Genomic DNA, 13,626 nt, shown 5'->3' on the forward strand with positions numbered 1-13,626 from the left:
ATGAAAATATACCACAGGCCTCAAAATATCAAAACATTAGGACTGAGCCAACTCCAGACTGAAAGCTGACCTTTTCTAAAAGAGTCATCTGCAAGCAGCTACTCATTTCTCCACATAACCCCACCTATCTTTATTTGCAACACATGTACTCAAATCAGAAGGTTAAATGCTAGAAATGAGCAGCAGCCTATCTTCAACACAAGAAAATCTGCAGATGCTGGAAATCCAATGCAATACACACAAAATGCTGGAGGAACTCAGCAGGCCAGGCAGCATCTATGGAAAAGAGAAAACAGCCAATGTTTTGGGCCGAGACCCTTCATCAGGACTGCAAAGCAAGGGGAGAAGTCGGAGTGAAAAGGGTGGGTCAAGGAGGGAAGGAAAAAAGTACAAGGTGGCAGGTGACAGGTGAAACCAGGAGAGGGGGAGGGGGTGAAGTAAATAGCTATTAAGTTGACTGGTGAAAGACAAAGGGGAATCTAATAGAAGAGGGGGAGAAAACCATGGAAGAAAGGGAATGTGGAGGAGCACCACTGAGAGAGGTGATGGGCACGTAAGTAGTGAAGGGGGAGGCTCCCCTTCACCATTTCTCATTCCTGTTTTCCTCTCTAACCTGGGGTAGACTGCAATTAACGGAAATTCGAGAAGTCAATGTTCGTGCCATTAGGTTGGAGGCTATCCAGATGGAATATAAGGTGTTGCCCCTCCAACCCGAGTATAGCATCATCGTGGCAGTAGAGGAGGCCCTGGACTGACATGTTGGAGTGGAAATGGGAAGTAGAATTGAAATGGTAAATGGGAGGCCATCAGGAGATCCCGCTCTTTGTAGTCTCTGTCCTCTCCTATCAGATTCCCCCTTCTTCAGTTCTTTATCAACTTCCCAGCATGGCTAGCTTATGTAAACAGACAAGAGGATAGTAATTCTTTTCAAGTGAGATACTCGTTTTAAATCAGACGTTATGCAACATTTGTAGCTTATGGCAAAGGAATGTGTTTGCACTACTCAAAAGTTACCCAAATACTCTAGGATAATAAAACCTTTAAATTCCCTTCCCTAATCAGAAACTGAACAGTGTTTCCTCATCACTGCCTTAAAATAATAAAACAAATCAGAGGCACAGCTATGTGTGGGAACTATCAGAAATCACAAAAACATGCCTATACTTTATTATAGTCAAAACATGTTAAAACCAATGCATTATGTTAACTAGTTGAGATGCATGTAGTATAGCAAATCTGGTGGCGTGAACTGGATCAATTTTCTGAAGATCCCAGCCACCACCACTGTGCAGGGGCTCCCAGCCACCCTGCTGCGCAGGGGCGTCCACCATTGAAAAACACTGGCAGAAATATCTGGTAGATATTTAAAAGATCCATTCTTATACATTCACAACATGGAAATAAATTGTTTTAAACTTCTCTTCCAAACAAATACAGGCCAATTTAAATGTTCCTTCTCTTTAAAAGTAATTTATAAAACAGAGAGAAAGGCAGAATTATCATCGTTCCACCAAGTACTATAAAATAGATCAATTAGATTTGATGCTGAAAACAACATAACTACATACAGTACAGCACAGTTACGGTTCCTCCAATCCACCATGTCATGATGACAATAAAACTAAACCACCTACCTGCACAGAGTCTATTAAGCTCTCTATTCTCTGCATGTTTGGGTGCCTATCTAAATGTTAGACACCCAGCACTCTGTATAAAATAAATTTGCCTTGTTTCTAAGTTTTCACCTTCTCACCATAAAGCTATGCTCTCGATAACTTGACATTTCTACCCTCTGACCTTCTACCCTAACTATGCCTCTCATAATTCTATATACCAATCAAGTCACTCTTCTGCTTCCATTTTCCAAGAAATAAAATAATTCTATTACCTCACCTACTTACCTTTAAAAGTTGCAAATAAGAATTGATTTCAAACTAATTAAATTGAGAACAACCAGTTTTACTGCACCATGAACATTCAATTGTGAACATGGTACAAATGTGGCAGTGTCATGGGGGCCACTACTTAAGTTTAAATGCATAGAGAAAATGTGAACCTTGTCCCTTTTCATTAGCCCTTACCTCTTGGAAGTTGTGCTGAGTGAATTTGTCAGCAATGCGGAGCAGTTCTCTGCAGGAGTGGGTGTCAGCAAAAGCTCTGATCCCTAGGCAGTTGGAGGGATCAAGTTGTCTTTTCAGGAACTCGCAGCATGCCTCTTGGATCTCAGCCAGCTGCAGGAGGCAAGCTGCTGGCAGCAAAGTCTGTACATTCCCCTCTTCTACTGTTATCTGAGACGTGTATGCAAAGTCAATTAAAAGCTCCATAGCTCGCTCATCGATATCACGAATCACTACCTCTGTTTGCCGGCTTTCTGCAAGTTCACCAGTGAACATGGCTCGGAAGTAAGGGCTGCAGGCAGATAAGATAACTCGATGTGCATAAATCTTTTTTGCACCCACAACCAGTACCACATCACAGAGTTCCCGGTGCTTCCTCAGAAGATTAATCACTTCTAAAGTCTGTCGGGGATGCTTGTCTGATACAAATGGCATCCTAGCTGGTTGAGGTACACCCTCAGGCAGCTTGTTGGGATCGCCGAGCGTACATCGGCTCGTGACATCCATTCTGATCTCTCCTGGGCAGACACTAATATACCTGAGAAAAGAAAAGCACATTTCAGACATAGAAATCACCATTCCTTATCAAATTTACACTTCATTTGCAATCAGTTCAACACTGTGCAACGTTAATACTGATCTTCCATCATATTGAAACAATACACAAATCTATGGCAGGTTACTCACCCCAGTCACAACACCTTGCTGCAAAATCCATCATCAAGCAGCTCCAAATCAGTACAAGAAGGTGGAACAATAGAGTGCCGATGAGGATTGCAGACAGAAATAGAACAAATCACTTTGTCAATGAATTCCCTTCAGCACATACTCAGGATATTCACTGATAGTGCTTATTGACACAACAGTCTGCAATCTTCAAGTTATAGAAAGAATAGCCAGAAGGATGCAAAGGATAACAGACGGAAGCCTTATAATAACAGTACAGTTGACATTTCAAATCCCACCAAAGGGTTTCAGCCCGAAACGTGAACTGTACCCTTTTCTTAGATGCTGCTTGGACTGCTCTGTTCCTCCAGCATTTTGTAAGTGTGGCTTGGATTTCCAGCATCTGCAGATTTTCTCTTGTTTGTGAGCCTTAAAATAACATTGTTTAAATACTTTCATACTCTACTCTGACAGTGAACTATAAAATGACTGATACAAGTTCATTGTGTTAATCCATTAATACTGATGTTATCTGGTACAATCTACTTTATCATTCAACCACAGAGGATCAATCAGTGAAGGTTAGAAGAGCAAATATATGCTATTGAGATCACAATAGTGGAGTTCATGAAATGATCTGAGTTTACTAATATTAGCCACCAATACAGCAATATGACCTCTGGTTACAATGTCATAGTTAACAGTTAATTTCAGTGTTTTTGTTGAACTGCCACCCTTGACCATGACCACACAATGAAAAAAGAATATTAAAAAAAAATCTGAAAACAAACTATGGAACAATTATCAGATTTTACCAATTATCAGCTAGATACCCAGCTCAAGAACAGCAAAAGATCTTGAAATCCACACTTGATATGCCACAGAAGAGATAGCACTTAAGATACTTAAAAAAGGATAGACTGCTAGGCAGGTAATAAACTCTGTTGCTTACTGAATAAACCTTCTTAGGAAAAGGAAAAATAAAAAAAAACATGGTATATTGCACCAAAACAATGGAATATTTTGAGTTTCCACCAGTTTTGTTTCTTCACTTTTAGCTGTTGAACCTTACTATGTTTCATTGCCATGAAGTTCCTGGCAATTCGCCCAATGCTATTATTATACAAGTATTTTACTCTGAGCTGGCATATTTAGGCTAACAGCTGTCTGAGCTACGATCAGCTAATCAGAATTGAAGAACAAATTCAAAGAACTGCAAAGGTTTGTTACATATCATTTGTTTCGTTATCTAATTAGCACTGTGAAAATCTAACAATGAGCAGTTAGAAGTCCAAGAAGTCCTTTCTAAATACGACATTTGGGGAACATCCACGTTATGCTCCAAAGTTCAAAGTAAATTTATTATTAAAGCACATTTAAGTCACCATATACAACCCCGAGATTTATTTCTTATGGACATACTCAATAAATCCAATAACCATAATAGATTCAATGAAGGACTGCACCAACAGGGTGGACAACCAAGGATCAAAAGACAACAAACTGTGCAAATACAAAAAGAAAGAAAAATAGGAAATAATAAGAAATAAATAAGCAATAAACATTGAAAACATGAGATAAAGAGTCCTTGAAAGTGAATCTATAGGCTGTGGGAACAGTTCACTGATGGGGCAAGTGAAGTTGAATGAAGTTATCCCCTCTGGTTCAAAACCTGATGGTTGAGAGGTAATAACTGTTCTTGAACCTAGTGGTGTGGGTCTTGAAGCTCTTATAACTTCTTCCTGATGGCAACACTCAAGAAGAGAACATGACCTGGGTGGGGATCCCTAATGATGGATGCTGCTGTGAGGTGGGTTTTACTGAACCATATCCACTTCTTATTATACGACTTTCTATTCAGGGACATTGATGTTACCAGGCACTTTAGAATCATTTCATGCATTATCAAATCCCAAACTTGTATGTTAATTGGCTTTAGTCTGCTTTTGTTGTTGTAGAGGGATGAGTGTTGACCAGATGACTGAAAGGAATCATTGCAATACTCCATATAATGCCGCAGGATATCCACATCATTCAGCCTATGTTATAATTCAAGTTCTGAAATGGATCTCCTATCCCATCAGCCAAACTATTAAGAGTGAAACAAACTTTGTACCACCAAATCTTGATGAGATTTCACATGCATCATTTACACTATGTAGATGCAATTATTAAGGTGACCCTCATCTGAGAGTATTACTAGCAAAGTCTTGCAGAATAAAAAAAAAATCAGTGAATTGCCTTAACTCTTTCCATGCAACTGGAGAGAATTAACCAAAGGAACAGGGGAAAGAATTTCTGGGCAATGGCTTAATTAATAAATTGGATAACTTAACACAATGGTGATATGAAAGACTGTAGATGCTGAAATCTAGATCAAAAAAACACAGCCTACTGGAGGAACTCAATGGGTCAAGCAGCAGACATACAGCAATGTTTCAAGTAGGACCAGATGAAGGGACCATGACTATCAATCCATCACCATAAATGCTGCTTGACCCACTGAGTTCCTCCAGCAATATTCTTCAATGTAATAAAATACCGTGTTACAATTATGGGAAACTAAACAATGCACCTATAATGGTGAATTGCTTCCTTATCATTTGAGACTCATTAATTTTGAGAGCTTAAAATGGGATAAAGACAGGCACAGGCCTTACACCAAGATTGCATATATATTACAAAATACAGCAGCACGTTTCTTTGTGTCTTTTTCCCATCAATGTTCAAGTTTTTCCACTGTTCCCGGATATGATGGCATGAAATCTACAATATCCAGGAGTGCAAGAAAGGAGATAGGGGAAGGAAGGCAAAATATGAAGTCTTTCACAACCTTATCTGAGAGCATTGTCTATCTCACAATGCATTAAAATTATGCCAAAGTATTCATAATGAAGAGCTCTGCTGTATCTCAATTAAAAAGTTAGTTAACAATATAGCCACATGCAGTTCTCTCATCAGTATTTGGTTTAGAACAATCTTGCTCCTCTTTGCCAGTTCTAATGAAAATAGGGTGTGAAGTTTCCTATAACATGTTAAAGTATTTATTATGAATTGAATTTGAATTTATAAGTCTAATGGCTTGTATAAAGAAGCTGTCCCATAGCCTGTTGTTCCTGGCTTTAATGCTGTGGTACCATTTGCTAGACGAAAGAAGCTAAAACAGTTTATGGTTGGGGTGACAGGTGTCCCTGATGATCTTCGAGGCCTTCTTTATGCACCTGCTGCTGTAAATGTCCTCAATAGAGGTAAGTTCACATCCACAGATGGGTTGTCTGTACTACTCTCTGTGGTGCCCAGTGATCCAAGTTGGTGCAGTTCCCTTACCAGGCAGTTATTGGCCAGTCAGGATGCTCAGATAGAAGGTCTTGAAGATTTAGGGGCTCATGCCGAACTTCTTCAGTCGCCTGAGGTAGAAGAGGCACTGTCATGCTTTTTTTGCCACACACTTGGTGTGTACAGTCCAGTGAGATCTTCGGTGATGTGTATATCCAGGAACTTGAAATTATTCACCCTCTCAAATGCAGTTCCATTGATGTTGATCGGGACGAGCCTGTCTCCATTCCTCCTCTAATCCACGATTGGCTCTTTTGTTTTTTGTACACTGAGGGATTGTTCTCTTGGGACCTTGTGTCAGGGTGTTAAACCTCTCCTCTGTAGGCTGTCTCGTCACCGTTGGAAATAATGTCGCGTCATCTGCAAATTTGATCAGCAAATTCGAGCTGTGTGTGGCAGCACAGTCCTGGGTATAAAGGGAGTAGAGGAAGGGACTCAGTACACAACACTGGAGGGCACCTGTGTTGAGAGTCAGAGGAGCAGAGGTGAGGGAGTCCATCCTTATTGCTTGTCGGCGATCCAATAGGAAGTCCAAGATCCAGCTGCACAAGGTGAGGTGCAGGCTGAGGTGTCTGAGCTTCCTGTCGAGTCTCTTTTGCAATCCATCTCTTTCCACCTTTTTGCCATTTTAAAAATTTTAAGTGTTTTTTTATTGTCTACAGTCCAATGAAAATAGATTCTCAAAGTTTTCCTTATCCCGCTACAGGAAAACTTACAACTCCCTCAAGATCCGTATTATGCTTTCTTCTTTCTAAAATCCAACATTGTCACACAGCATCACAAGAAAAATATATACACAAATTTTACAAGATAGTACACAATTGGAAAACAAAAAAAAAACAAAGTCCACTTCAGTGGCAATTGATCAATGTCTATATTTCGTTAGGAGTTTAAGGAGATTAGGTATGTCACCAAAGACTCTAGCAGATTTTGACAGATGTACCATGGACAGCATTCTGACTGGTTGCATCACCATCTGGTATTGAGGCTCCACTGCACAGAATTGGAAAAAGCTGCAGTGGGTTATAAACTCAATCAACTTCATCATGGGCACTGGCCTCTGGACCATCATTAAGGACCCTCACCATCCAGGACACACATACAACAGTTTAGGAACAGCTTCTTCCCCTCTGCCATCAGACTTCTGAATGGTGCTTGAATCCATTAACACTACCTCAATATTTTGCCCTTTTTGCACTATTATTTATTTTTTATATTTTTTATTGTACCTGATAGCATTTTAATGCATTGCACTGTACTACTCCCAAAAAACAAATTTCACAAAACATGTCAGTGATAGTAATAAACCTGATACTGATCAAAGTGGTCAGAGTATTGCTAAACTGTAGTGAATACAATTGTCCTGGTTGGTTCAAAAACTGAATGGCTCAAGGGAAGCAGCTGTTCTTGAACCTGGTGGTGAGGGACTTTGGGATTCTGTACCTGCTGCCTGATGGTAGCTGCGAGAAGATAGCAGGCCTACATATTGGAAATCTTTGATGATAGATGGTGCCTACTTGGGGTAGTGTCTCGCAGATACTACCAATGGTGGGAGGGATGTTCTTGCAATATATTGGGCTGAGTCCACTGCTCCCTTTAGCTCCTTGCATTCCTTTGCATATCAATTGCCATACCAGACCATGATATGAGTCAGAATACTTTCAAGTCCATCTAGAAGTTTGTTAGAGTGTTCGATAATATGCCAATTTCCCTTAACTGACATTTAGAGGTTGTTGTTCCTGCACCACTCAACCAGGTGTCTTGTCCATCAGTGTGTTGTTGGCATTGCAGTTGTGTTTATCTACACATTCACATGAGTATAGCAAGTAGTACAGGGTCTAACCACACAGCCTTGAGGTTCATTTGTGCTGATAGTCAGCAAGGAAGAGATCCACACTGATTGAGGTCCCAATGAGAAAATTGAAGATCTAGTTGCAGAGGAAGGTACAGAGGTCTAGGTCTTTAAGCTTGATGAGGATAATTCTGTTAAATGCTGAGCTTTAGTCGATCTCAATCAAAGCATGCAGAAAAGGCATTGAGCTCACTCAGCAGTGATGGGTCATTGCCAATTCCGCTAACTGATCTTGACTTGTAGAAAGTAATACTGTGCAAGCTCTACCACAGCTGTCAAGCGTCCATCTGTATTTCCAGTTTAGTTCAAAATCTTGGTGCTTGCAATGACATTCTGGATATTGTACTTTATTTCAATACCTTCAGTTACCATTTATTTCTGTACAATTGTCAGCCAATGGTCTAGGCATGACATTCTCATTATGGAGAAATTTGCCATCACACAGATCAAAGATGAAAGGGAATACCTACCTCGTTCACTCACAAGAAAAATTAGTATTCTGTGTTTTGTTTAATATCAATTCAGGTTTTATTAGTATAAAATAAATTGTCACCATTAATGAACAACAAATGAGGTAACAGTATAACAAATGAGGTAACATGCAAGTCCAACTTGCATGGCTGAGAATGTTGAACCCAATCAAGATCAGCTACTGATATTTACAAGAACAATGCAAATATGAGTCTTGGGCACAGTGCTGAAGGAGGTGAAAAGACTTCAATTATTTCTCAACCAGCTTCAATAACTGTTATGATTTGGTCAATGATGTTGGACCTACTCCAGGTTTATATTTCAAACAATTTAGTTAGACTCAATGATAAACAAAACAACAGATCACAAGAACTTTTATACATAAGTAAAATATCAGCAAGAGCAAACATGGGTTCTTTAAAGAGATGGGGGAATTTATATTGGGGAATAAAGGGGAATTTTTTTTGCCTTGATCCATAATAGAAACAAAAATAATAGAACGATTGATCTACTACAGATGAGGAACAAATAGAAAAATAGCAACTGTTAGGAAAACAGAATAACCAGAGAAGTTATTAATGTTCCACATTTCAGAGTTTCGGAAGAGGTGGCTAAAAAGTTAGTGGGCACTCTGGTTATCATCTTTCAAAATTCAAGACTCTAGGATGGCCCCTGAAAATTATAAGTTACCAAATGCAACCACAATTAAGAAAATGAGAGACAAAAGCAATTTGGCTTTAGGATGTCAAGGCAAGTTAGATTCCACTGGTATGTGACAAATGTCAATAAGACATGCAGGAATGAGTCCTGGTCAAATTAAATAGTAACATTTTAAAAACACGTGCATTTTAATTGAAGGAGAACAAAGATAATTGTAGCATGCAATAGAGGGAGGTAAAAACAATTTTAATGGGAGCAAAAAGATCTCTGCAAAACAGATTACAGCAATTATGAAAACATTTTCGCTACATCAAAATATAGAAACAAAGACCAGAGGGAAAATTCAAACAGCTTCCAAGGTTACGATTTCGAAATAACTCTTTCAAATTTCTGCACAAAGTAGAATTAATAAGATTAAGATAGGGAATAATATTACCTTGGTTAGACTAGGATAGAATCAAATTGAACCTCTCCTAAATTCAGGTAACGCTCCAAAATTCAACAACAGGACACAAGTGCTGTGAGTCTTTGCCCACATCTGAAATAGAATGGTTTACATTGGAAGTTTACTAATGCCAAAAAAACCCATAAATTTGATTCTTTATATAATATTATGCAGAAAATTATTGGAAATGTGGTATGTAAGATCACACAAAATGCACTTTATAATACTTATTATTAGCTTTTTGGAGATAGGTAACTTCCAGGTAATGACTTCCAAATTCATGAACATTTAAGTTTAGTTTGATATTGAACGGTAGAAATCCAATAAAAAAATTCAGAACCATACAACACAGAAACAGACTCTTCAGCCCTCTAAATCCATGCTGACCATCAATCAACATTTTAGATAAATTTTTAATAATCCTGTTTTATTCTCTCCATATTTCCGTCAACTCCATCCAGATTTTAACCACTCACTAACATAGCAACCACCTCAACTTTCTAAAACTTTCAATCAGGTTGCTCATACTAAATTATGTTAGTAAAGATTATTGCAGTATCAACAGAAAATTAATCATCTGGAGTGGAAGTTAACTACAAGATTTTATCCAACAGAAGAAATAGTTCAGTTCAGTTCATCTGACCTCAATGGTTGGGAAGATGTGAGAGTCAATTATTAAGGATGAGATCTCAGGGTACTTGGAGGCACATGATAAAATAGGCCATAGTCGGTATGGTTTCCTCAAGGGAAAATCTTGCCTGACAAATCTGTTGGAATTCTTTGAAGAAGTAAAGAAAATTGGTTGATGTCGTGTACTTGGATTTTCAGAAGTCCTTTGCAAGGTGACACACATAAGGCTAAAAGCCCATGGTACTACAAAAAAAGATTGTACATGGCTGTTTTGCAAGAGGCACAGAGTGGGAATAAAAGGAACCCTTTCTGGTTGGCTGCCGGTGACTAGTGGTGTTCGAAGGGGGTCTGTGTTGGGACTGATTCTCTTCACATTATATATCAATGATTTGGATGATGTAATTGAGGCTTTGTTGCAAAGTTTGCAGATCAGATGAAGACCGGTCGAGATGCAGGTAGTTTTGAGGAAACAGAGAGGCTACAGAAGGACTTAAGACAAATTAGGAGAACGGGCAAAGAAATGGCAGATGGAATACAGTGTTGGGAAGTGTACTGTCATGCACTTTGGTAGAAGAAATGAAAGGGTTGATTATTTTCTAAATGGAGAGAAAATACAAAAAAAACTGCAATGTGAAGAGACTTGGGAGTCCTTGTGCAGGATTCCCTAAAGTTTAATTGAGGTTAGTAAAAGCAGATTGAGTCAGATTATAGATTAAAGGCAAATGCAATGTTCACATTCATTTCAAGAGGCTTAGAATATAAAAGCAAGGATGTAATGTTGAAACGTTATAAAGCACTGGTGACGCCTGACCTGGAGTATCGTGAGAGGGTTTGGGCCCCTTATCTTAGAAAGGGTGTGCTGAAACTGGAAAGGGTTCAAAGGAGGTTCACAAAAATTATTCCTGAATTGAATGGCTTGTCATATCTCTGTATCTGTATTTACTAGAATTTAGAAGAATGAGGGGTGACCAGCCTCAGAATTGAGATGGGTGTCATTTTAGCATGGAGATGAGAAGGAATTTCTTTAGCCAAAGGAATTCTTTGCTGTGGAATTCTTTGCCACAGGTAACTTTGGAGGCTCAGTCTTTATGTATATTTAAAGCAGAGGTTGATAGCTTCTTGATTAGTCATTGCATGAAGGGATATGAGGAGAGGGCAGGAGATTGGAGCTGAGAGGAAAATTGGATCAGCCATGATAAAATGGCGGAGCAGACTCAATGGACCAAATAGTCTAATTCTGACCCTAAATCTTAAAACAATCCAAAGGGAAAAGTTACTAAGAAATTTGCTGGACATTATATTGCATCCACTTTTGGTGATTCCACAGTGATATTTTTCAAGGAACAGAGAAGTATTACAGGAATAATGCCTAATCTAAAAGAACGATCAAGTTTCTTGGCCTAAAATGTCTTCATTAACTTCAAATTATGACAATGTTTAATGTCAGTGTCAGTCTACAAGTAAGGCGGCCAGGTCAGTCAACACATCAGGCCAACTACACAGGGAGCGTGCACACCACCTCACTGATGTCTTCACAGACATCTTCAACACTTCACTTATCCAAGCTGCTGTCCCCATATGCTTCAAATCAGCCATCATCATCCCTGTATCAAAGAACTCTACAACTTCAGAACTAAATGCTACCACCCAGTGGGATGCACGCCAATCATCATGAAGCACTTTGAACGGCTGGTAGTGGCACATACCAAAAAATCAATCACTACCACACTGGAGACTCACCAATATGCTTACCAACATGACAGCTCCACACCATACACCAGGTTTTGACACACCTAGAAAACAAGGATAATTATGCCAGAATGCTGTTTCTAGATTTTAATTCGGCATTCAGCACTATCGTCCCAGAGACCCTAGTGAAAAAACTCCTATTCTTCAGTCTAACTACACTGGCTATTGGATTTCCTGATTAACAAACTTCAGATAGTCAGGATGTATATCCGCTGCTCCCTCCCCATCATCCTTAACACTGGTCTGATACCAGGCAAATATCTGCTTCCTCAACGTTAACAAGACTAAGAAGATGATTATTGACTTCAAGAGAATTCACACCATTGTCATCACCCTTTACATCAACAACACAGCAGTGGAAACTGCAAGCTGTTTCAAACTCCTGGGAGTTTACATATCACACAACCTCTCATGATCCCAGAAACCCAATGTCTCTACTTTCCGCATTCAGACATCCACAAAAAAAAGCACACACCATATGGTAACCATAACTCTACAGTATGGCAATGCATGGCCTCAAAAGCACATAAAACTGAAAACATAATATTTAAAGCAGATGAAGGAAACAATTCCTGCTGTTCATGGAAATGAACATATGGATGTCAGACTTTTGAATTCAATAACATTAATGGATCTTGATCACATGTGGAGGTGTCCAAATACTTATTGAACAAGAATGTTTCTTTCTTTGTTGTAAGAAAATACGATTTGAATAGCTTTTAAGCAATTGTAGGATCAGATAGAAAAACCCAACTGTGCTTGAGGAAAGAAAAATCTCAATTTAATAACAAAATATGATCTTTTTGAGTGACTGCTGACCTTGTCTTTCATCAGCCAAAAAACATTTGACGCTACAAACTGAATGCAAAGCAAAATATTGGAAATGCTCAGCAGATTTCTTTCCACAGATGAGGACTGAATTGCTGATTGTTTCCAACATTTTATGTTTGTATTTACTTCCCAGAACATAGACTAACAGCAGCATCGGCACTGGCACAAAAACAAGAGTACAAAGAGCTTTCAAAAAGATTTATTTTAAGAAAAATCTAATTCAATATATACAAACGCTACTTTCTTCTTGTTTCACATATACAATGTTTCAGATTTCAGAGATGTACTAATACATTTTAAATACTCAACTCATCTGCATTCCTTCCAATACAATCAATAGAATCTTTAAAATATTTTCTATATATGAAAAAGCAAGTGATAGAAACAAGACTGCTGTTCCATTGCACTGCATAACATTGCCTTATTAGCAACACATTTGCTGTTTTGGTAACTTCCAAAATGGAAATATAAATCTTTTGAAACAATAATTCAGTCTTCTAAATCAACTAACCAATTCTCATTTCCATTGTATACTTCAACCAATATATAACTCAACAACACCGAGGAATCCATAAGACCATGGGATATAAGAGCAGAATTAGGCTATTTGCATTTGGCCCATCAAGTCTGCTCTGCCATTTCATCATGGCTGATCCATTTTTCCTCTCAGCCCAAATCTCATGCTTTCTCCCCATATTCCTTCTTGCTCTGACCAATCAAGAATCTATCAATCTCTGCCTTAAATATATGTAAAGACTTGGCAAAGTAGCTGCCTGTGGCAAAGAATTCCACAAATACATCACTCTCAAGCTAAATAAGTTCCTCCTCATCTCCGTTCTAAAAGGACGCTCCTCTATTCTGAGGCTGTC

General features: G+C 38.7%; 1 protein-coding gene across 3 annotated transcripts in view; it reads right to left on the minus strand.

Moving 5' to 3' along the window:
• The window catches only part of klhl20 (kelch-like family member 20), a 73,457-nt gene that overhangs the window by 57,198 nt on the left and 2,633 nt on the right, over nucleotides 1–13,626 (minus strand). For 2 of the 3 annotated variants that reach the window (XM_059984885.1, XM_059984883.1), the window contains exon 2: nucleotides 2,082–2,655. In XM_059984885.1, the coding sequence (XP_059840868.1) occupies nucleotides 2,082–2,624 (543 nt within the window). In that variant the 5' untranslated portion in view covers nucleotides 2,625–2,655. Of the gene's footprint in view, nucleotides 1–2,081; nucleotides 2,656–9,538; nucleotides 9,641–13,626 lie in introns of all 3 variants that reach the window. The other variant, XM_059984884.1, reaches the window with a different exon arrangement.

Source organism: Hypanus sabinus, chromosome 11, assembly GCF_030144855.1.
Source record: "Hypanus sabinus isolate sHypSab1 chromosome 11, sHypSab1.hap1, whole genome shotgun sequence".
NCBI lineage: Eukaryota > Metazoa > Chordata > Chondrichthyes > Myliobatiformes > Dasyatidae > Hypanus > Hypanus sabinus.